Source organism: Pocillopora damicornis, chromosome 11 (assembly GCF_964200805.1).
Source record: "Pocillopora damicornis chromosome 11, jaPocDami1.2, whole genome shotgun sequence".
Lineage (NCBI taxonomy): Eukaryota > Metazoa > Cnidaria > Anthozoa > Scleractinia > Pocilloporidae > Pocillopora > Pocillopora damicornis.
The window spans coordinates 3684744-3708321 of NC_142680.1; the positions used below are offsets into that span (position 1 = coordinate 3684744).

Below are 23578 nucleotides of genomic sequence, written 5' to 3' on the forward strand. Positions count from 1 at the left end.
GGACTTTAAGCAACGAGCAACGAGGACTGGAACGGCGACGGGGACCGCAGGCTCTCCGGGGAAATCCAAATATTATCAGTGCCAGACCTCTTGCCGACCTTTCGCCGGCTCGCATTGCTAAAGACCTCGGGCGAAGAATCACTTATGCCGAAGCTCTAATAATAAGGGCCTGTTCCCAGGCTAGGTATAATGTTAATGACGACGATGAGGTAACAAATAAGGCCGCTGATGATCAATCGTATTCGAGAATTTTAACGATCAGTGTTCACTATAAATACAAATGTTTCCAATTTTCTGGAATTGAACTTCCACAACCGCCCAGTTACAAATTGATAAAATGAAAAAAACTCAACATTATTTCAGAAGCGAACTTTGCTGATTTCGCTGTACGGATCCGACTCTTCGGATAAAACTCTAGCGTATGAAAATAGTGTTTATAGTATGCTGAGGTGAGACTGTTTAAATCTTTAAGGTTACTGCACTTGTATCTTTTTCGGCTGGGTCACATTTCAATTTCTAGTGACTAACAATTCAGATTGTAGATCGGATCGAGTTCGTACACGATCTTTTCCAAAGCTTTCCAGAAGACGCTTTAACATCACATTTGATTGATGCGCAATTCTCGTGCAAGCCTGTCTCAACATCGTCTTTTCCACCAACTACATAGAGAATAATACATAAGCGCGCGTAGATATGGAATTTATCTTCGAGTTGAACACGAGAGGAGATATCTCATATCTACAAGCAATTATGTATTATTTTACTTATCATATAAACACAATGATCCTTTAATGACCAAAAAAGTCGACTTTATTAATTAGTGAACAAAAATCGTAAAGCGCGTTGGCGCACCCACGATGAAAACATGCCATTATCAAGGTCACTGAAAACGTAACTTTCGGTTTTTTTTCGTCTTTTGGTTTTCTTTCCCTTCTAGGAAAGTTTGAACGTCACTGTTTGTAAGCGATACGGATTTTTCACTGTTTTAGCAGCCATAATCCAAATTGAAGCATTGTTGTTTGCATCGCTCGCGGCATTGCATGTTCAAGACTTTGAGTTCAGTATCACTGACATAATCGTCGATACTGATAATATTCATTTCCATTGATACTCGCGTTCGCCGAGTGACGACACTTTTTAGCTCAGCTCAAATCCTGCGCCTGATTGTACAGCGTACAACAGTTTCTCTCTCATGGTTTCATCGTCCAAATACTCTGGTAACTTAAGCAAGTTCAGACATGTGCTAGCTGACGGGAGTCTATCCTCAGGCCCCACGCTGCACACACAGAAGGAAGGGTGGAGTTCCTGAAGGATAACGAGAAAATAATAAATTTTAAAAAAATAAAAATGAACTAAATAGACGTTACATTTTAGCAGAGACAGATTCACGAAATGGTTCTTCTCATCCACTGTTTCCACTTCCAAGTGTAACGTAGAGTGTTGCTCTCTTTTTCTGGAAAGAAAACTGGAGACAAACCCTTGCAACATGAAAGAGAGTTCACAACAATGATGCTAACTCCGAGAATCGAACCCAGGCTTCAGCGGTGAAAGGCAAGCGCTTTCACACCGCGTCATCCCTCTTCCTCTCGACAAGAAATGTAAAGGAAAGACGAGGATGGAATCAAGGTATTCTTTATTTACTTCACAACTTGATGGAGGATGGACCCCTGCCCATGCCACATATGTAAGTGTAGGGAACAAGAGACTCAGCTGACCTTAAAACCGAGGAGAGGAGGACGCGAACAGCTCGTTACGAATTTCAACAGCTGACGCTTCTGTGTATCCGTGAACTGACCGACAACTCGCCAAAATGAAAGTATACAGGGATGATCTTCCGTAAAGCCACCTGAAACGTTTAAGAGTTGTTAATATCGTAACAAACGATCTACGTCGCTGCTTGAGCATCTTGAGAATTTACCTGCAATCTTTCTCAGGGCGGTCATCAAAACTCGTGTAAATCTTCTCCACCTTTAACTTTCCTCCTTCCGTTTTCATTTAGTCTTTTCAGTTGGTTGTTTGTCCAACTTATCATATAATGTGATATTCTAGGGAAATTTTCACATCGAAAACGATGACTCTAACGTTTCCTTTTGTCAATAACCCTTCATGTTGTGACAGCCGATCTTAGCAAACGAAGCAACATAACGAACCAGTGAGATCTCAGAGTAACTTTACGTAACTATCACCAGTTAACATTACCATCCAACAGTCTTGTACCTGAATACTTGATGTTTCTTTTAAGATCCCCCAGGTCTACTGGAACTAGGGAACCGGATAAAAGAACCTACAAGATAATAATAAAAATAATAATTTTTTTTAAAAAAATTAAAACATTGGAAGGTAGCTTGATGCAAAGAAGAAAACTTAAATATAGTGCATGGTTTCACAGAATTCTCTGACAAAAGCTCGCCACATTCTTCTTAACCGAAAAAAAGGGAAAATCACCTGTAGTTCGTTGTGATCAAACATTCTTAACCAGTCCAGGTTGATGACATCTGACAGGCCTGCCCTGAATGCTACACAGTGACGATGAATCTAAATCACATTAAAACTGAGAGATTACATTAAAATCTCAAGGTTGCTAAAATCAAGCCAAGTAAAATACCATCATAACAAAATATGGGTGTAAAACAAGCCACCGTTTTTGATAACAAAATAAAATGAACAAGTAGGAGAGAGGGACTTCTCGGACTGACCTGTTTGTTCAGCCTGTAATCGGCCACAAGATGTATGTAGCTGATTTTGTTGCTGTTGGTAACGGGAGTATCTCGACCACCTGGTTTTAACTCCACAACCTGTAGAGCAACGAGAGATAATGGCCTCAGAGGCACGGGTAGAAGGGATGGGGTAAACCAGCGTCGTATTTAAATTTGGAAGGAGGGAAGGGAAGGGGGGTTTCAGGAGAGTAAAGAATGATGTGAAAACTAGCCACTCGAATTACCTGGCTTTCTCCAAGGTCATTATTTACCACTGTGAAATTTAGTGACAGTTCTTCAACATTTCCACTGTTATTTTTAAGAGACAGCAAGTTTCTAAAAGAAAAGAAATTTAAAGAATACATAAATATTTCCCTTTCCTTACACCATAAGAAACTCTAACTTCCAAGGCACTCATACCGCAATGCTTAGTAGGATACCTGTCTTGAATCAACTCTAATGGATCATCAAGACAGAATTTCTCCTCACAACATCAATACATTGTAAAGCAGACAAGTGATGAGAATAAGACAAATTCTCCTACATAACATTATTAACAGAATTATATAGTAACAGAATTATATAACGGACAGTAATGTGAACAACTACTGAGAACTGGGAGTGAAATGGTTTAGTCAATATAGAGGTAGGCTTTCTCCAACAGCTCTATTTATTTTACGTTACACATCAAGTTATTCCACCTTAAAATGCCTCTAGTTTAGCTTTCTAGACATTTTATGATTGTGACTAAGATCTTGAATTTTAACAAGAAATCGTGCGTGAACTAGATCTTAGTTTCAACGATAATTTCAACTATCATCCTCGCCTTTTCCTTGCTACACAAACTAACTAAGGCTCTGTGTCAATTGTCCGTTCAACATAAACCTTACCTGTACAATACTGGATCAAGGGACTCCAAATGATGTATATCTACATCGGTACCGTGCTTACTGACAAGTTTGCACAGAAAGAAGCTCGCGAATGGTAGCTCCACCGACATGTTCTCATACAACGCCTAAATAAACAAACAAATAAATAAACCAATCACAAAATACTGACATCTCGCAGTGCGATAAGTCATAGAATAATTCTTAGTAAGCACTCTTGTGATTCTCAACGAATCGCTTTACTCGATCAGACTTTTGGAGTCATTGGAGAAAAGTGAAAAGAATGAGGTTTGCTGTTATTGAGTATTTGGGTTTCCTGTGCCACTTTCACTATCAGAGTCACTCAGATAAAATTAACCAATCAGATTACGGGGAACAAACAATTATTCCAACTAAATCATTTTTAAATGCAATGATTAGCACAATGAAAATTGTGCTAATCATTGCTTAACGTCAAAGGAAGCGATGACAAAGAACTTTGATGGAATTCATCGCTCGTCTCCCATACTTGGTCAGTTTTGTGTAACTCTTGTAAAAGAAGCCATAGCGTAAGTATAAGCCCTTTGGGCCGGATTGAATCAAATAAAAAGCTTAGGGAAGACAACACCAAAAGTGCTCCAAAATAATAACAAAAACAACCAAATTAAAAAAATTGAAATAAACACACAAATAATCAAGTTAAACTTATGAAAACCACAAAAAGTGACGAAAAACTAACTGGGACTAACCTTTCCTAACATTCGTCCCAGAAAACGAATGTGTTCAAGATAACTCCCCTGTAAAATAGCAGCCTGGGAAAAACAAAACATACAAAAACAATAAAAGACCTACACAATTTAGTGCTGAAGCCCCCAACAATATTAACACATCTTTTAGTAAACAGGTAATGAGAGTTTAACAGGGTAATTTACAATTATCAACTGAGTTGATAACGTAAATTGGCCACCGTCAAGAGTTTTAAGAGTTAGCCCTTCGTCAGAACAATTTCTCGAAACGTCAGCGTTTAAACTCTTCACGGTGGCCAATTTACGTTATCAACTCAGTTGTTAACACTAAATTTCCTGTAATACTCTCCCACCGACGCAGCACCACAGTTTCTTTAGAAACTTACCCCCTTTACTCATTTACGTAATGAGAGTAGACAAATTTATCAGCGAGAAGAGATTACCTTGATTTAACACCAAATTCTCTGAACTAAATTACAAGGAAATGTGTAGAAAAATAAATGAGAGAATTACCAGTCAGAGCACAAACATACCTCTGGATTGGGATAAAGGAGCCGCTCATGTGTTGCCTTGAAGAGACCGATGCTAGGATCAAATCCAGCTTTGAGTAATTCATTCAAAAATTCCCTGTATGAAAGGAGTATAGGGAATGAAAAAGAGCGCGTATGATTGAATCAGATTAAATCGTTAAGCAAGAGTAGTTAAAGGGGCTTATCAAAAATATGTCTGGCGATCTAAAGTTTTCGCGGCCGTCATTTAAGATCTGTTTTCATCTCCTCAATCCTTAACCGTTTTCGTCCCTTTTTAACTCGTGAATTGCGCGCATGCGCAAGAGCGAGTTATAGATACGATGTGGGGAATGGCATTCGCTCGCTCGCTCGCTCGCTCGCTCGATTGGTCGATTCCTGTAAACTTTTTTTAGATTTTAGGCTTTTGAGTGCATTTGATAGATATTGGCGAGCAATAAACAGACGAAATGGCGACCTTTGTTGCTAAGAATAGTGGTGGGGTGAAAAAGAAGCCAATGATAATCTTAAAAGAGTTTTTTTTTTTCGTTTTAGTTTCAACAAGCGGCGCCTGCGACTGGCAGGCATGCAAGGATTCACACTGAAATAACAGAACAACCTTCGTTTTTCATAAAATTGTAATTTACAATCCTTGAACTTGAAAACAATCCGAAGATTCATTGAAAATATCACTTACTGCGAAGCGCTCGGAGTTTACAGATGTTCAAAAGCTTTTTCTGTTATGGCGTGAGATTGAGGATAAAATTGATCATTACGTTTCGTCGCGTGTGTTTTTCCTGTGTGAAGCAACAGAAGATGCCGGCGACTGACGAAATAACAAGTTAACACGAAAATCAAATAACACCTAAACAAACAATTTTAGCTACCGATTTTCAGTGAATTTTTAAGGAACAATTTTCTTTTAAGTTTCAAGACAATTTGAAGATTCAACATACATACAACGTACTAAAATGCGAAAGTTACACACCACAAAATTGATAAATAGGCCTGAAATGAAATTCTATCTTGTTATTGATTATACGTTGCCTAGCACGTGACTTAAATCTACCCAGGCGGAGATCCAAAATGACGGTGGCAGGCTTGGCTTAGATATATCACTCAAAACTCGTTCCCGTTTGTCTCATTTGATAAAGAGGGAATCGTTAATGTTTTCATTAAGACAGTATTACCTTGATTTTCTAATATTTACAACGAAAGACAGTAAATTTCACTTTTCACCCACATTTACTTCCAACCTTTTCTTTTGAACCAGAAACAAAAATGATAGACGTTTAAAAAACATGACATCATCCACCTTGTCAAATGTAATAGCATGATCATTTCAATTGTAATGCCTTCTTATCCCAACGTTACTTTGTTTCTTTGCTACATTAGCGAACACTGAACTACTGCTCGTACTCTAGATATGACAATCAACCACAAAATTCCCTAAACCAGATAACATTAAACATAATCTAAAAAATCATGTGTCAATTCACGAGTTTGCTCAGAGCACTTTGATTGTTATCTCTTTTTTGTTTTTCAATCCGAGCAAACAATTTTTTCAAGACGTTTTTCTAAGCTTAAATAAGTCAATAAATCGTGACTTAGCTCTTTTAGGTGGGGGAGAGAGCATCACTGGCAAAGTGGTACAAAGTGCTACGTCTCTAACATTCCATTTTCATAACGAACACACTTCATTAATTCTCAACGTTTGATGGAGGTATCAAAACCTCTTTCCACAAAAAATCGAGTCTTCCAAGTAGAGATCAAGAGAATAGAAAGTTCTTCATTACTTTAGGTTAACTTGTCACCTGGAAATTCCCCCCCCCCCCGTCCACTCCTGCTTCCTCCAGTCCTTGAGCATTAATCATCCGAACGCGAAGCTTTTGTCTTAAATTTGGTGCTGTTAGAGGAAAAGTAGCCACAAACTATAATGTGTTGTTTCAGTAAATTAGATGCAAGCCTCTACAGACGACAAATATTTGACATATATCTGTTATTCGCTGTACATTTAACATTCACCATCAGTCGAAAGGACACTTGTCACATAATTATGAACCTGGTATATAACCTGGCTCACCAACTAGTTCCCTGAAGCTTAGTGGTAGAACATCCACGAAATCATTACATCTGATGTTCGTTTAATTCTGGGAATTCACACTTTTTAAATGTGTCACGTTCGTGACTAAAGCTTACATATTTCTCTAAATTAAAACGTTTAGCTGATTATCTCTACCGACCTTTGTCTTTGGTCAGCTGATCAAAAGCATGTTGATAGATGTAGTTTCTGTTCACTGTCACATCTATGGCTGGTCCCATCATAAAGTTATGCGGCTCTCCCTGGGAATCCAAACGACTTTTTGCCACGATTCTTTGGAGCAACTAAGAAACAAAACACGCTAGATGTGAGCAGACCTTAGCAACCCTCCATTCTACATATTTTAGCACCCTTCGCCATGAAGTACCGTAAATCAAAATTCACATTGATCACAATTATGAGCCAATCAGATCGAAGGTACCTGTCAAAGTAAATGGCGGGAAAATGCAAGTCGCCATTAACTTTGGTTTTGTATCTGATTGGTTGCGCAAGTTTTATGGACCAATCATAAAGCTTAGAAAAGTCCAAACAAGTGCGATCTCATATAATTTCTGACTCTATCTCTCTTAAAATCGTTTACAAAAGCAACCTCACCTTTTCTCGGTCTAGAAAAGGAACAACAAACGGAATGTACTGAAGAATGGCCATGTTCCTTGCTGTGCTGGTAGATAACCCTGGTTCTAAAACCCCTTCTACGGTACCTTGAAGCAAACATGAATAAAAGGTGAATAATTACATGTAAAAGAGACAGACGAAATGACACGGATAACATCTATCCCTTAAAACGATAATACACAACTACTGGAGGACCATTGATTTCCTCGCAGTTGTTCTTTACGACAGGGGCGTTGCCTGAAATTCAATAGAATGGCTGCGAAGAAGGCCATCTGAGCGAGCATAATGTTTCTGGAAATTTCCCTGCTTGTTCGCTAAGTCTGTCAACAAACCTTCTCTTCAGCCCATTTCAACTGCTAAGCTGAAATAGCATTTAAAAATGGGATTTGTGCCCTCGACGATGTACCTATATATGCATCTCTTAGCTCAAATATTTAATCAGACGTCTACCACTCTCAAAGGTAAACAAAGAATCGTAAATTACCTTCATTGAGAAAACCGTCAATTCTCATCTGTTCAAAGGATAAAAACGAATAATATCACGTTACATGGTTTAAAATCTTCAAACTTTTGAGAATCTCAACCTTCAAATCAGGAAATCCTTATGAATACAAGAAAATGACCAAATGAGCCAATTACAGAACAAGAGGCCGGCACGAGAAAACGATCTCGAGTCAAGATGGGCTTTACTTGTACTTCTTAATTGTTTAGAAACATAATTTTTTCTGTGATTACTGTACATAAAAATGGTCATCTTACAAAGTTTTCCAACTATTGAACAATTCCTTTGAAATCAGTCAAAACCAAGTACAAAGAATTGGGAAGCGAAGCTGTCTAAAGGTTGTGATAATATAATTATAACATTGCCACGAGACGACAAACTGAAACAGAACTTGGGGCCTAAAATTCATTTTGAATGTTCAAATTTTTTTAAAACAATCGAGCATCCGAAAAAAAATAAGAATCCTGTTTACCTGTGCTGGGTCTATGTTAACTTCGTGTGACAGCCAGTGGTCTTCAGAACAGAGCTGTCTCCTGGAGTCTCTTGAATGGAGTCGCCGAACAAGGCAGGACACGTCCTAGTGAGGGAGGAAAAAAACTTTTTTGCAAAGTACAGTACAATCATAAGCAGCAAATTAAGGAATTTTACTTAAATGTGCGTTATAGCTTCGCGGTTCACTCGGCGTACATCTACGTGTATAAAATGTTTTCAGCTGGTCATTGAAGAAGGACGTTAAATTACAAAGTACCCGTAGTGAACATATCATACTGGTTAGTAACAGGCACTCTGTCTGTGTTGTCTTGTCTTGTTTTGCATTATAGAGATCATTACACTCGCCTGGGCTCAACACAGACTACAAGTCCAAGATCACTATCGCAAGACTAATGCATGTCCAATTTACCATCAGAAATACTGATTTACTAGCAAATTAACATTACACTTGGGAGGGGGATATTGAGGTCTATAAGAAACCGGAAGACCATACACAAAATCACCCAAAAATGCTGCTCAGATTGAAGAGGAACCGAAACACAAATAGGAAAAACCGAAAACCACATCGGATACCAAATCCGAAATACCATTGGCATTTCTTAAGGAAGCCGATAACCAAATGCTAAAGAACGGACGATTCGGAAACCGCAATGAACACCAAAACCGCAAAGTTTTTTGGCATAAACCCGAAAAACCGATCTAGAAAATAGCCAAAACCGCAAACCCGAAAGTTCCAATGCCCCCTCACTTAGTCTAATATTGCCAGCAATGTATTATAATGCAACACATTCTTGAGAAAATTTAGCAGAATGCTGGAGAAACGCTGCAATCCTTGTCAGAAGTGCACGACTCTACTCTATCGTAATATACCAACCTTAAGAAGCTTGATCCACTTTCCTTTGGGATAGAACTCATCTTTTTTCATCAGGGCTGACTTAGCTCCGACACTCTTCAGAGCAGCAAGGCGTTGCCTTGTAAATGCTTGGCTACCGTATGGGTAAATAATCTTTATTATTCCTATCACAACATCGCACAAGACTGAAGACATGTGCTTCATTTCTTCGTCAGAAAATATCATAGACGAGTCTCTTTGACCTGCAAAATATGACAAGTTAAGGTGAGTAGAGCTTGAAAAATGGATCATGTTACCACTATCCAAACATTACTCGATTGAAAGTTATAATAATGGAAGTATTTCCTGGTATTGCATGGTATGTAGGATTACTTACAGACTTGACCAGTCTGCCTATCCCTTTTTCTGACTGTATTTCTGTGTCTCTCTGTCTGTCTTTCTCTCCGTCTGGCTGCTTGCATGTCTATTATTTCTATTTATCAATGTTTACATTGTCTCACTTTTTGATTGACTAATTATAAAAAATGTACAGTTTACTTTCAAAGCCATGTGAAGCTGTTCAATTTATTGCTTGCTGATTCACCATAAAATAACTTTCTGACACATACTGAGGCATTAAATGACTCAATAATTGACAGACTGATCCATTCAACGACTAACTGATTGATTAGCTGATGGGCTGACTGATAAACTGGCTGAATGACTGACTGACAGACTGACAGACTGAATCTCTTAAGGGTGGTTGTTTCATTGGTTTGATCATGCACAATATACATTGTACACTCTACACAGAAGGAAATCTACACCATGCACATGTACCTAATTTAATTTTTATCCAATTTTACATTCTTAAAAACGTTTGGTATATGTTTTACAGCTAACCTTTTACTTCATAAAATTCATTGTCATCATCATGAACAGAAAACAAACTATTGCTCAGTAGTATTGACATCAAAGATAACATTGGAGTAACAGCACTGGCTTCTTGTGTTGAAAGATCTATTCCACAACATATTAGATCTAACAAAGGGGTTTCTTTCCTGTTTGAAAACAAAAAAACAAAATTTAAAAAAATTTACAGAAAAAACGAAGAAACATCAGATTTAGATTAAAATTTCACATGTACATGTAAGCAAGTAGTAACACATCTTCTAGAATGTATGTCAAAATAGAATTTTATGCAAACAAATTACCACTCTGGTTGTCTTTTGCTTTTAAGTAATAAATTTGGGTCCTATCACAAGTACACAACTGAAGAGCACAAATACATCTTATTAGGCCATGCAAGGCTTAAGCACAAAAGAAGCTTTCATGAAAAATATTCTGAGAAAGAGAATTCAGTTCACCATTTAAACAGATCATTACACTGCTTTAACATTTCAACTTACCCTGTATTAGTAAACACTGTGACTGACTGTACATAGGTCCAGAGTTCTTTTACAATTGTTTGTTTTGGTGCCAGTGTGTGTAAAAGCCTAGTATATAAAGAAAACAACAGGAAAATTACACTAGTTGCATGCTGACAAATGCATTGAATAAAGTCTATGATATGTAACTGAAAACAAAACCACACTAATTTATAACAAATTCCCATTCTTTGTTAGCAAGCTACAGTGTGTAATTCTTCACATACATTAAGTGGCCTGCAATACCAGGGGTTGTCTTTGGTTTTATAGCATGTTTGAGTCTGAATACTGATATTCTTCCATGACCCTGACAAGAAGCTCCCTGTAGCTTACTCTCCTATTCTCTAGAATCTTTCCTACAGTTCACTGGCACACATTCCTACCCCCTAATGGAGATTGGTACTATCAAAAGATTTGTACTCAGACCAATAACACAATATAATGATACACCTGGGGCTTGAATGTTGAGCCTGTTATGCCCACCTTGATGCCACAACATCTCCAACAATATTCATTAGAAGCTAAAAGTTTTGTTGACTTTTATCTCAAACTACAGACCTTGCCCTGTGTCTCGGCAGTCTTCCCAAGAAATGAAAAATACTACAAAGTGCTCTGATAACTTCTTTCTCATAATCCTTTTTTTTGTGTCTAGCAACAAATGAAAATATCAAATCATTATTTAGTTATTTTTTAAAGCTTTCATCACCTCTTTAAATTGAAAATTTTGAAATTGAAAACTTTCTTGTGGAAAAAAACAGGTTAAAATGACTTCATTACATTGGCATACCTTGCAAACAGTGATTCCAAAGTCTTAACATGATCATCAGAATTAAGGATATCCAAACATTTTTCTTTAAGGTCTTCTAAAGATAACTGTGACATACAACAACATTAATTCCATCTTTTTAAATTAACAGTCAGTAAATGCAAAGAGCAAAAGAGTTAGTAAAAACAGGTCAAATCCAGAGTAGTACCCCATTTATATTGCATAGAAATGCAATTAGGAACTTTTACTTGCCTGTGAGGAATCTGTCTCCATTTCAGAATTTCTGTCACTTTCATCATCTGACCCCCTAGAAACTGGAAAATTCAAAGACGAAACATGTAATTACATGCAAGCCATATTATTTGAATGCAACATATAGCTCTGGATGAATGATCTGTTTTTCTAGAACAATACACAACTGTAATAAAATTTCTTGTTTGAGCAAATTAGCAATATTGTTTTTCCAAACCCCAATGGGGTTATCAAATTAAAATTAAAGGGAAATATTGAATGAATTCTAACAGTTTTTGTCAATTGATGTTGCAGTGAAAGTTGTTTACCTGGATGAGGGAGCTGTACTATCAGGATCTCTAAGACTTGAATGTAGCATTTCACTAAAGACAAAGCTGAAGTTGATCCTGGAGACAGAACAACAAATGGTTGGATAAATCATACTTTAAAACTATACATTTATGCAGGTTTTATCACTGAACACAGTAAACAGTCAGGTGAACAAACCTAAATGTGTTTTAACAAATGCCAATACTCCATACAGTAGCCAAGGTGTGGGGGCAATCTTGCTGTTGGTCCCCCCTGATTCATCAGCCTTTGTCAATAATTTCAGGAGGGTCTCTAATAATTGACTAAAACAGAATCTTGCAGATTGGTCTGCTATTGATGGTAGCAAAAAGTAGACGATCTGCTTCGTCATTTCAGGACAAAGAATGTCAGAAATGAATGCTGAAAATACTGCATGCCTGAAAAAAAAAATGTAGAAATTCATCAACTTTTGTTTGGCTGTTCTTCCCTTGAAATTTCTTTAAGATAAAAACATTTATTGATTTAATTCATTTTTATGAGTCAGAGTAATTCAGTTTTTATTCAGAGCTTAAAGTTTTTCAAACCAGTTAAACTCTCTTTTTCTTTTCTCTAGTATTCATTAAAACAAATGACGATAAAAATCAATTAAGTTTTAAAATTCTTAAGATAAGAAATAATTGAACCACAGCAGATAAACTTTTAATTGTGTGATCGATACAAAGATCTACGTTAACTCAATAGCATTTGTATAACATTATTTTTTTGCAAACTTGCTAACTTTAATATTTTCCCAAATAAATGCAGGAAACCAGTAGCAAGATTAAAATCAATTTGAAGAAGCTGGGTAGTTCTCAGTTGGAGACAGGAAGGAGAGAAAAAGAGTATAGAAATGCATAGGAGGAAAATATAATTTACCTATCATTTACAGTAAATGCAGATTCTTCTCCACTACCGGACTGGCTGCTGAAGTAAAGTGGGTTCATCACTAGGTCTCTGATAGCAGCAGCCATTGGAGTAGGGGAGACAGTAGATGGCTCTAAGCTGGATGGAACTCTGGCATTCAGCAGAACACGCAAATATCTAAAATATCCTGGTAATGGAGTACATGAAATGTAACAATATTTAGAAAGGATCTTCAACAGACTACACAAATTAATGTAGTTATGCATACATTCATGTACACAAATACATGTACAAACTGACACACACAGAGAAAATAATTTAATAATGTTAACCCTTTAACTCCCATGAGTGACCAGGACATACATACAAAATGTAATTTCTCCTGGTTAAATTCAAAACTCAAGCAGACAAGTGATGAGAACAAAGAAAAATATCAATAAGGGGATTATCGGTTGATGCAATACCAAGCTCTCTGAAATGAAATCATAGGAATTGTATGGCAGATAGTAAGGAGAATTACTAATGAAATCATGGGAGTGAAAAGGTTAAGCAAGTTATTCAATCATAAATAAACTCTATCTAAACATGAAATTAAACATGTGCTGCACATGCAAAAAAAGGTGAATCTCAGAAAGTCAACATAGAAGTGATTTTTAGATAATATCCCACTCATGACAAATAAATGATACCCTTCAGGCCCTGGTTGGTTGACGCATGGATAATGCCAACCACTGGATAAATCTCTATCCAGTGAATAGCACAGTATGTTTTGTTAACACTTATCCCCCCATTGGATAGTGCTATCTGGCCTCTATACAACTGGACCCAACTCAATAATAGTAAAGAACTGTATGAAAATAGGTCCTGAGATAAAAGACCCCATCTAACAGGGGGTACACAGTCAGTGAGAAAATGCTGAGGGTTATAGTTACCATTTCTCACAAGGTAAACTGTCACCATTGCAGCATCTTTTCTACCTCTGGCAGGATCAATAGGATTATAGTATGATTTATCAGAGGTGAAGACTTCCAACATCTGCAGCTGAATGGCAACAGGTTTAGAATCTCTGATTGATGTCTCTAATGATCTGTGGAGATAATTTTCATCATTTCTCTGAATTTCCTCTGCAGTGCAAATATTATTTAGAAGGACCAATGTAAGTCTTATACTAAGCAAGCCCAGTCATTTCTTTATTATACAACCTCCATGATAATGACCCTCTCTTAAGACTCAAAAACAACCAACATCCATTGCTTATTTCTATTACCTTTTATTTTTCATGGAATCAAATTATAAACAATAGTAGGTTGCTGCTTTTGAAACGTCAATGTATACAGCGTATCACACAGCATCTACTAAAGTTTTTATTGGAACTTGAAGGGAAAGTTTCAGCTAAACCAGCTAAAAAACCTCCATGTTCATGTATAATGACAGTTGAGTTTGTAAATGGTTTGTGCATTTGATTTGTACCAAAAAATCACCTTACTTCTCAAAGTTAAGCCTAAAATTAATTTAATTGGTCAGCTGGCACACTGAAAAAGAGATGGAGAAAGGGAATTAAAGGAAAAGATATGGACATTTTACCTGCCACAGATCAAGAGAAGGCATTTGATCTGATGAAGCCAAATTTGATGATCACTTGTTTGTAACTTTTGCACAGTGTTTCTATTCTCTAACAGAAACTGGCACATCCAAATCTAAAGGAGAAAAAAGAAAATGATTACATTGCTTATGACTGGTGTCATTTAACTATCCATTGCAAGATGTCATAAGTAGTTCTCTTAACTGTTTGTTATACATTTCTTCTAATGTCATTTTTGAGAATTTTGTATTGAATCAACTAATAATCTCCCAATTGATATTCATCATCATTCTTAACACTTTTCTGACTGATATTCTATTGGTATTGTTATGAGAAATGCTGTCTTGGTCACTCATGGGTACTAAAGAGTTAATTCAGTTTTCAAGAGCATGGCTAGATATGTCTAGATCTACTACAATTCATAACGTTAATTGTAACAAATTGAGTTACATGCATCAACTTTTTTTTACCAGTCTCTGTGTATCCTTGGAGTCAGAATAAAAGAAAAGAAGCTTTCTTAGCATATTTCTAATGGCATCTGCTGTTGGAGTATCTTTGGATCCTTCTAATGAGCTGATTGCCTCATCAAATGAAATTCTCTGAAGCTCATACTGAAAGAAAAGAAAGGGATAAAAAACAGATATCACAGTCAATCATACTTCTACATGTGCACAGAAGATTACATTCTTTTGAGATCCTTGTTATCCTGCTTTAACTAAATATCACATATCAAATTATACTAGCTAACATAAACTTAGAACTGATTATAAGCCCTACCTGTTGACGTCGTACCCTCTTTTCACGGATGATAGATCGAACTGTGGTCACATCACGTTTAGTTTTGAGACGCAGATCCTAGGATCCAATAAACAGAAATACAATTATTATCTAAATCTCTTGTCTAAGACACTGCACATCTATAATCCTGAGAAAAAAAATCACCAAATACCCTTATACTTTACCTCTCTTTTCTTTCTTTCTGCTCGAACTCTTTGAAGTAAGGAGGACCTTCCTTCCTACATGTATAACAATATTAAAACTTTTAAGGATATAGCCCCCTATTGTCAAAATGGTGTCTTAGCAGCAGTACTGATGATCAAACTATAAATTGTTTGTTAGATCTATCATGATTAATTCCCCAAATTAACAAATAAACTTGCCGATACTTGATTAGCAGCTTGCTTTTGATACAAGTAGCTGTTTATTAAGTGCTTACCCAACTCTAATTGAAAAGGGGCCTGTTGTTGTCTTCACTGGTCTCTTATCCTTCGGTATTCACATTCCAGAACATATCCATTGCAGGTAGCAACGTTAAAAAGTAACCAAAAGATGTACTTGTACCACTTTCACAACTGCCTTCCAATAGTATAGCGAAAAGTGGTCAGCTCTTTTCACCACCCCCCCCTCCATGTTTGCTACATGCACATCTGAGACTCACTGTTTTTGGATGTCAATGTTTCTACCTCTTTTCCTATGTTTTACATTCCGTGCAGGCTCTTCTAGGGGAAACGACTGACAACAAAAAGGCCACATCTGCTTGGCCTGCCATTTTGTGAATAAAAGGGTTCCTCTTTGCTCCATAATTGTTGGTCCAGGCTTGTGGAGTTTATACTTGGCACAAGCCAGCAGCCCTTTGCGAGTGCATCTTACTGTTGCACAGGTGACCGATCATTTTGCCAATGAGTAGTTTCACCAACAGTAGTTTTGCAAACATCACTAATAGTTTCACAAACATGTAGAAGTCAGTTTGAATAAGTTCAGAAGATCATAATCATTATAAACATTTACATGTGTACCTGGGTTTAACTATACGATTCAGAATACTACATCACTGACACATTATATGAATAAACTATTGGATGTGAAATCTTACAGCTTATTTCTCGCTAAAGTATATTTCATAATCAAATGGACAGTTTTTATCCCGTGTCTTGGTGGTTGTGGACCTTCCTTCAAAGAGCAAAGCTTCCTGATAAGACACAACCAAAGGAAGACTTGTTTCATACTGGTAGATTGATTTGCGGATTACAGAAGCTGTACATGCAACACATAAACACTGCCATTGGGTGAAATAAACTACAAGACTGTATGACTTAAGCTAGAGAGTTAGCTTGTATGCTCAAACATTGACATCTCAAATCTACAAAGTGTGTGAACTGACTTCTACACATGTAAATGTTTATAAAGTTTGCAAATTGACTTCAACACGTTTGCGAAACGACCGTTGGCGAAACAACTCGTTGGCGAAACGACCGACATTGCACAAGCCTACGTATCTTGCGCAAGCAAATGATCGAACAGGACAGGGCTCGGAAAGGAATTATTGAAGAAAACTCGACGTTTTTTTAATGACAAAGGGACGGCTAATGTCCATAATACCATCGTATCCCAGCCCGTGACGCCTTTGAATTTCTCTTTCGCGACTTAAATAAACAGAGAAGTTGACGACATAACCGTTAGAAGAATCTGCTGCCATCCACACTTTAATTCCATATTTTGTCGGCTTAGCCGGTAAGTATTGGCGAAATGATAGCTCACCTTTAAACCCTATAATTCCACGTCAACCGAAAGGTTTTTCGTGGGCAAATAACAACGTTGAACATTTCTTAAAACGGCGTTCAAAGCAGGACGGAATTTGTACAGACGGTCGAAATTTACATCGCGCGCGGGTTCCCGACTCGAGTCATTTAGAAGCAAAAATTGGCTAATTTCTTCGAATCGGTTCTTAGGTATGACTCTCTTTATTCCTTCATTAAAAATGTCTGTCGATCAGTAGTCAGGGACCATGGGAAGAATATTCATCCCCATGATAACGCACATTCCAAAGTAAGCTTTCACTTCGGGTTTGCAAACATCGCGCCATCTTCCAAGACGTTGCTCGTTGTCGGCTACCTTTTGGCGAGCATAGTAGTTTGTCTTTTCCACGATTTTCTCAAAAAGATCCTCGTCAAACATAAAACTGAAAAAATCATCAGCTTTGGGGTTGACTCCCACGTCGACAACGATTCTTGATCGTGCTGAAAATTCGTCAACAACGATGTTACTGAGGTCAGCTTTCCATGGCTGTTCTTCCTCATCGTCGCTGTCAGAGGCTCCTTCATTGACACTTTCACCGCTCGCTTCTTCATGGTTTTCCTCGCCATCCTCATCAATACCCGAAAATTCAATATCAGAACTATCTACCTCAATATCTTCGGTGCCTTCTTTATCTGAATCGCAGAAAATCGCCCTGTATTCGTCGAAACTTATTTTTAAAGGACCTACGCGCCTCGCCATTTGGAGCTGAGAAAGCAAATAGCCACCACGAAGGAAGTTTATTTGCTTTATCGACTCCAAGTTGATAATAAACTAAGTGGTTTTACACGCTCACGGACGACATTGCTCAGTGGTCTCCTTCCCAGAAACTGATCATCACTGTCGCCACGTTTGTGCTCGCGCTGCAAGAACATATTAGCATCCGTCTATCCCATCCTCGGGAAGCATATTTTATGCGCAGTAAAGACCCAGTAACAATAGGCAGATAGCCACAAGACATATATTCTTTGATGGGGGAGGGGAGAGAAGGGAAAAACGTCGCCTGTCGTACGTAAATATCGGATAACCGGTTTTAGCCGGTTAAACGTAAAAACTTACAGTACATGCGAAACCAGCTGAGGATGAGCGATGACGAACTAAAGAATAATATTCCTTGATCTTTAAAAATTTTCTAATAACTATTATATCTCTTTCCGCGGAAAAAAGACTTAAGAGAAATTCAGTAACAGAGCAGAGTGATTCCATCACAATTCACGTTTACAATTTTTTGCTTATAAAGTCTCTTAAGAAATGACATTTCTGCATGGTAAGTACTTGCAATAAGAAAACAACAACTTTAATTTAACAATGGGAAGTTACCTTTTTACTTGCACCTCCGAGTGAAACAGCCCTCCTACTTTTGTACTGTCCATCAAAAGAAAACATCGTATCTGGGATTTTAAAAAATATCTGCAGATAACGGATGACGAAATTTTCCAGGAGTCCGTGAAATACGAACATAGCACTTCAACTGTGGTTCGCACGTGTGACGGTGTACTTCGTGGGATGGCAGGTAAACCAATCGGCGACGTAGAAGTAACTGAAAAGACTGGGCCTAGTCACACGAAGGTAATTTAGTGTTAACAACTGGGTTGAAAACGTAAATTAGCCACCGTAAAGGGTAAAATAGTCCCAAAGGTAATCTATTGTTTGCACTATTGTTTTCTTCTAATAAAGGACTGTATGAATAAATTAATGAAGTATGGGGCTGTGCGGAAACTTTGCCGAGAAGACAACTGTTGAATATCACTATTTATTGTTTTTTTAGAGGGCACGCTAACGAATCTTGCAATCTGATTGGTTCTTTACCCGGTCAGTATTTTCCTATCTCTGCCCACGGGCCACGATAACGCTTTCGTGAGTCGCCGAGTACATCCCAACTTTCGTTGTCATTTTTCATAAATATAACTCGTTCTCCGGCTGGGCAGTATTTTTAAGCAAACACGTCGGTCACTACCTCAAGCCGATAAATAACTTATGAATCCTCCCTTTTCTCTCTATCAAATCACTTTGGTTGACAGAAAAATATTGGTTTCAGAATTAATTTGTATAAACAATAGTGTCATTACGTTGATTGACAAGCGGCCTAGAACCGTCTGCAATTAATTTTAATCGTTCACAAAAAAGTACCCAGAAAGTTGAAACGTGAGGTATTTGGTTACAGTTAAACTGAACGATGGAACTTTCATTCATTTAAAATCTGAATTTTCTCGAGCAATTTGTTCATAGTAAAAAAAAGCGAGCGAAGTTTTAATTTAAGTTCTACAACAAATATGCGCTCCTGGTGAGTCTTTCCAATTCCGTTCAATTTGGACATTTGTACCTTAAATTACACAACAGAAATTGAAGGAATTGAGAAAAGGCTGAATTAAATTCCCTTGTGTCTCGTTGGAATGTGCCGTTCGAATTTAGTTTTTGTGAAGGAAAGATCAGAGTTAAACACGCCATTACAGCAAACAAACGAGCAAACTCTCACAACTTCAAAATAAAAAATTGAATTTACTCACAATTACTTTCCTCGCCGTTTACTTAATGAACAGAGGTAAATCTTCGTACATGAATGAATGGTCGATGAGAGTAAATAATACTTTCCGTTAGATCATTTACTGATTTTTAAGAAAACATTGTCGTGACAGTCCTTGCCAAACTAGTTCTGTTGGTTTTCAAATGTTCCTACGATTTTTTTTTCTTGCGCGCTCTCTAATTGACAGGTGTCATATTGTGACAGATACTTGTAAAAATAATGTTTCAAAGTTTGTTTGGAAGCCTTTTAAATCACCTTTCTCGTTACGGAAATGAAAATGTTTCGCTGAGGCATCTCTCTTAAATTTGCATCACCTCTATTTTAACTATCATTTACTCACTCAAAAATTGTTCAGTTTATGGAAGATCTTGCCGTATTTACGGCCATAAGTCATTCGGGTTCTTTCGGAAAGAATTTCGTCAAGTTTAAAAACAATAAATATGTTATTTACCGGCTAAGGGTCGGTCCGTATGGTGGAAAACTGTGACCTCGGTCTTGAAAATATTTTCAAGACCTCGGTCACAGTTTTTCACCATACGAACCTCCCAGCCGGCAAATAACATATATTTACCGTTCTTCTCCTGACGGGCTTTTGGTAGGTGGTCTGTGTGGCAAAAGTTTTATCGGCGCTTCTCCGACAACTTGTGCACCACCGCGTTCCTGGTCGATAACTTTCTATACTTCTTCCAGCCTCGTCAAAAACTTTGTACAGTCTCGTGGGGATGGATGTCTTACTTAGTGTGGAAGAATGGGAAGGCAGCGGGCACGAGCACATATTGTTCCTTTTTCGTAATTGCATGTAGTGTAATTCACATACAAAATTTCCTCGTTCGACCTCCGCCACTCGAGCCATTTCAGCATTTAAGGCAATTATCCTTCCTCGACAACTAGAGCTATGGCGTGTTTTTTTTCTCAGACAACAAACCTTTTCGACAGGCGGTTTGCCTATTGAGGAGGCGATTGAAACAAGTGCCATAACAATAACACGGGCTACGAAGCTCATTGCCATGTTACGACCGCTCCACTTCGATACTAAAATTCACACCTGTGCCCTGAATAATTTTTTTGTGGGAAAAGATATGTTGTAGAGCAGGTTCGAAAGAAACTGTTCAGGCTAGGGCTTATCCCCGCGAAATATAAACAAACAATATGAATTGTAAAAATGCCGCCATATCCCCGCTATAGTGTTACTATGGAAATTTTGTCATTCCCATTCCTTTTCGCGCGTAAATTTGTCTCACGCGTTTCAAGCATGCGCACTCATTTTGCCGCTGTGCCGAGCAGAGGGAGCATTCAGAAGGCGATACGGTATTTTTAACCAGTCCCTTTTTCGGTTGAAAACATCAAGTTTTCTTCGATAATTTCTTTTCGAGCCCTGTCCTGTTCGATCATTTGCTTGTGCAAGACACGTATGCTTGTCCAACAGTAAGATGTAATCGTAAAGGGCGGCCGGCTTGTGCTGGATAAAGAAGGACGAAGGATAAAGGATAAACTTCGCAAGCCAGGACAAACAATTACGCGGCAAAGAGGAACCCTTTTATTTACAAAATGGCACGACAAGCAGATGTGGCCTTTTTGTCGTCAAACGTTTCTCCTAGGAAAGCCTTCGCGGACCGTACAACGTAGGAAAAGAGGCAAAAACTTCGACATCCAAAAATCGCGAGTCTCGGATGTGTAGATAGAGCTGACCAATTTCGATCCTATTGTACCATTGGAAGACAGTCGCGAAAGTGGTACAGGTACATCTTTTGGTTCCTTTTAATGTTGCTGCTTGCAATGGATATATTCTGGAATGTGAATACCGAAGGATAAGAAGCCAGCGAAAACGACAACAGGCCCCTTGTCGGTTAGAGTTGAGTAAGCGCTTGATGCATGGCTACTCATATCGAAAGCGAGCTGCGAATTAAGTATCGGCATTTTTGTTTGTTCGGGAATTAGTCATGATAGATCTAACAACCAATCAATAATTTGATCATCAGTACTGCTGGTTAGACACCATTTTGACAGTTGGGCGCTTAATTCCTAACGGTTTTACTATCGCTTGCTATACATGTAGGAAGAAAGGAACTCTTTACTTCAAAGAACTAAAGCAGAAAGAAAGGAGAGGTAAAATATAAGGATATTTGGCGATTTTTTTTTTCTGAGACAAGATATTTAGATAATAATTTTATTTCTGTTGATTGGATCCAAGGATCTGCATCGCAAAACTGCACGTGATGTGACCACAATTCAATCTACAACGTCAACAGGTAGGGCTTATAATCAGTTCTAAGTTTATTCTAACTAGTATAATATGATGTGATATTTAGTTGAAGCAGGATAACAAGGATCTCATAAGAATGTAATCTTCTGTGCACATGTAGAAGTATGATTGACTGTGATATCTGTTTTTTATCCCTTTCTTTTCTTTCAGTATGAGCTTCAGAGAATTTCATTTGATGAGGCAATCAGCTCATTAAAAGGATCCAAAGATACCCTAACAGCAGATGCCATTAGAAATATGCTAAGAAAGCTTCTTTTCTTTTATTCTGAGTCCAAGGACAAACTACAGTTACTTTGTAATTTAACGTCCTTCTTCAATGACCAACTAAAAACATTATATACTTACTTGAAATGCAGTTTTTCTCTGAAACCCTCTCTCCTTTCCATTTTGGTAAGTTTCCCCGCCCCCTCCACCAGAAAAAAGAAATTAAAAATACCTTGATACATGACGATCATTCCCCCACAGCTACGAAAAGGTGAACATTTTTTTTTTCTTTCGTTTGCCTTTTTAACCTTAGCTCATCGTTTTCCGAGAATCGACATATGGGGAGATTTTTGGCTTAGTCATCGTGTTGTGCATGCAAAAGATGTTAACATCGAAGACCAAACCAAACATATAATTGCAATAATTTTTAACTCTAACAAAGATGCTTAACGGACATGCCCCTACTCTAATATACTCTGAGTGTACATTGTGATTGATGAGAAGTTATTTTAGAGGTAAATTATTTATTTCCTCCAGGACACATTAAATGGCCGTTCAATGTCTTGGGCAGTAGAAGAAGTTGTTCCTGGTTTCTGACTTTTTTTCAATCCACATTTCCAGGTAAACATATACATTAGAGCGAAGTTACTCAAAATTTCCCGAGATCTAGTACAATTTACCTTTTTCTTCTTAAATGAAAATTAAAAAAGTAACACTAAGTTTTTCGCTTCCTATTCGAAAAATTGTAAAAGCTTTTTATCGCTATAACTGTAATTTACTGCCAGCGAAAAAAGCAACAACTATTTAATAGCAATTTTTTTACATTCTTCTGTATCAGACCTTTTCTTATCTTCTTTAAAAGGCTCATAAATTCTCCTTTCAGGAAATAACCAAGACCCATCAACGAAGAATTGGAAGTGATCTTTGGGTTTTCGGGTGATGTGAATTATGGAGTTGTGCAGTTTGAGTAAGGTTATAATAAGATTAAGAGACATGCAGAGAAAAAGGAGTAAATTGACTTCACCGACCGAATTAGAGGGAAGTAAACAATATATTATAAAGAAATGTATTCATTATATCTCTCAGTTGGTATGGGCGCTATGATTGGTCAATTTCATGGCCTCTATTTCACTGCACGTCAGCTGAATTCATCATTTTGATTCACTTGGAATCTTCCTTCTCTATTTAAACCCATAGATGTAATACATTTCTTACCAACCTCGTTTACGGACCTTGCAAACTCAGTTATGTGTTGATTAAACTTGAATTTGTTTGATTTGTACCAATTTTAAAAAAAATATGAGTTATTTCAAAGATAGTTTTATCAACATTTTAAAAGTTAGGCACATAGTAACGTAACGTTTCGTTTCAATAATATCAGGGAGGGAAGGGGAGGGACGTTTGTCTGTGACTTGTAAGATTTCTCTGAGGGAAGGAAA

General features: G+C 37.5%; 2 protein-coding genes across 2 annotated transcripts in view; one reads left to right on the top strand and one right to left on the bottom strand.

The window, feature by feature from the left end:
* LOC113679000 (uncharacterized) overlaps positions 1 to 23080 on the top strand; it is a 40525-nt gene extending 17445 nt beyond the window's left edge. Inside the window, exon 11 of the mRNA XM_089187713.1 lies at positions 23023 to 23080. The gene's annotated coding sequence lies outside the window, so the exon portion shown is untranslated. The remainder of the gene's footprint in view (positions 1 to 23022) is intronic.
* Positions 793 to 18534, bottom strand: LOC149037073 (ubiquitin-protein ligase E3C-like). Its single transcript, XM_089187715.1, has 29 exons — positions 18469 to 18534; positions 15537 to 15590; positions 15352 to 15429; positions 15045 to 15185; positions 14577 to 14689; positions 13925 to 14079; positions 13005 to 13179; positions 12288 to 12526; positions 12110 to 12187; positions 11802 to 11863; positions 11571 to 11656; positions 11342 to 11431; positions 10766 to 10852; positions 10260 to 10417; positions 9399 to 9619; positions 8505 to 8609; positions 8015 to 8042; positions 7510 to 7616; positions 7058 to 7199; positions 6640 to 6720; positions 4842 to 4942; positions 4312 to 4374; positions 3587 to 3711; positions 2942 to 3032; positions 2697 to 2795; positions 2446 to 2535; positions 2218 to 2284; positions 1716 to 1846; positions 793 to 1305 (listed from the first exon to the last, which is right to left on the bottom strand). The coding sequence occupies exons 1-29, from the start codon at positions 18532 to 18534 to the stop codon at positions 1138 to 1140; spliced, it is 3201 nt and encodes a 1066-aa protein (XP_089043841.1). The 3' UTR covers positions 793 to 1137.
* Positions 23081 to 23578: the final 498 nt, after the last annotated feature.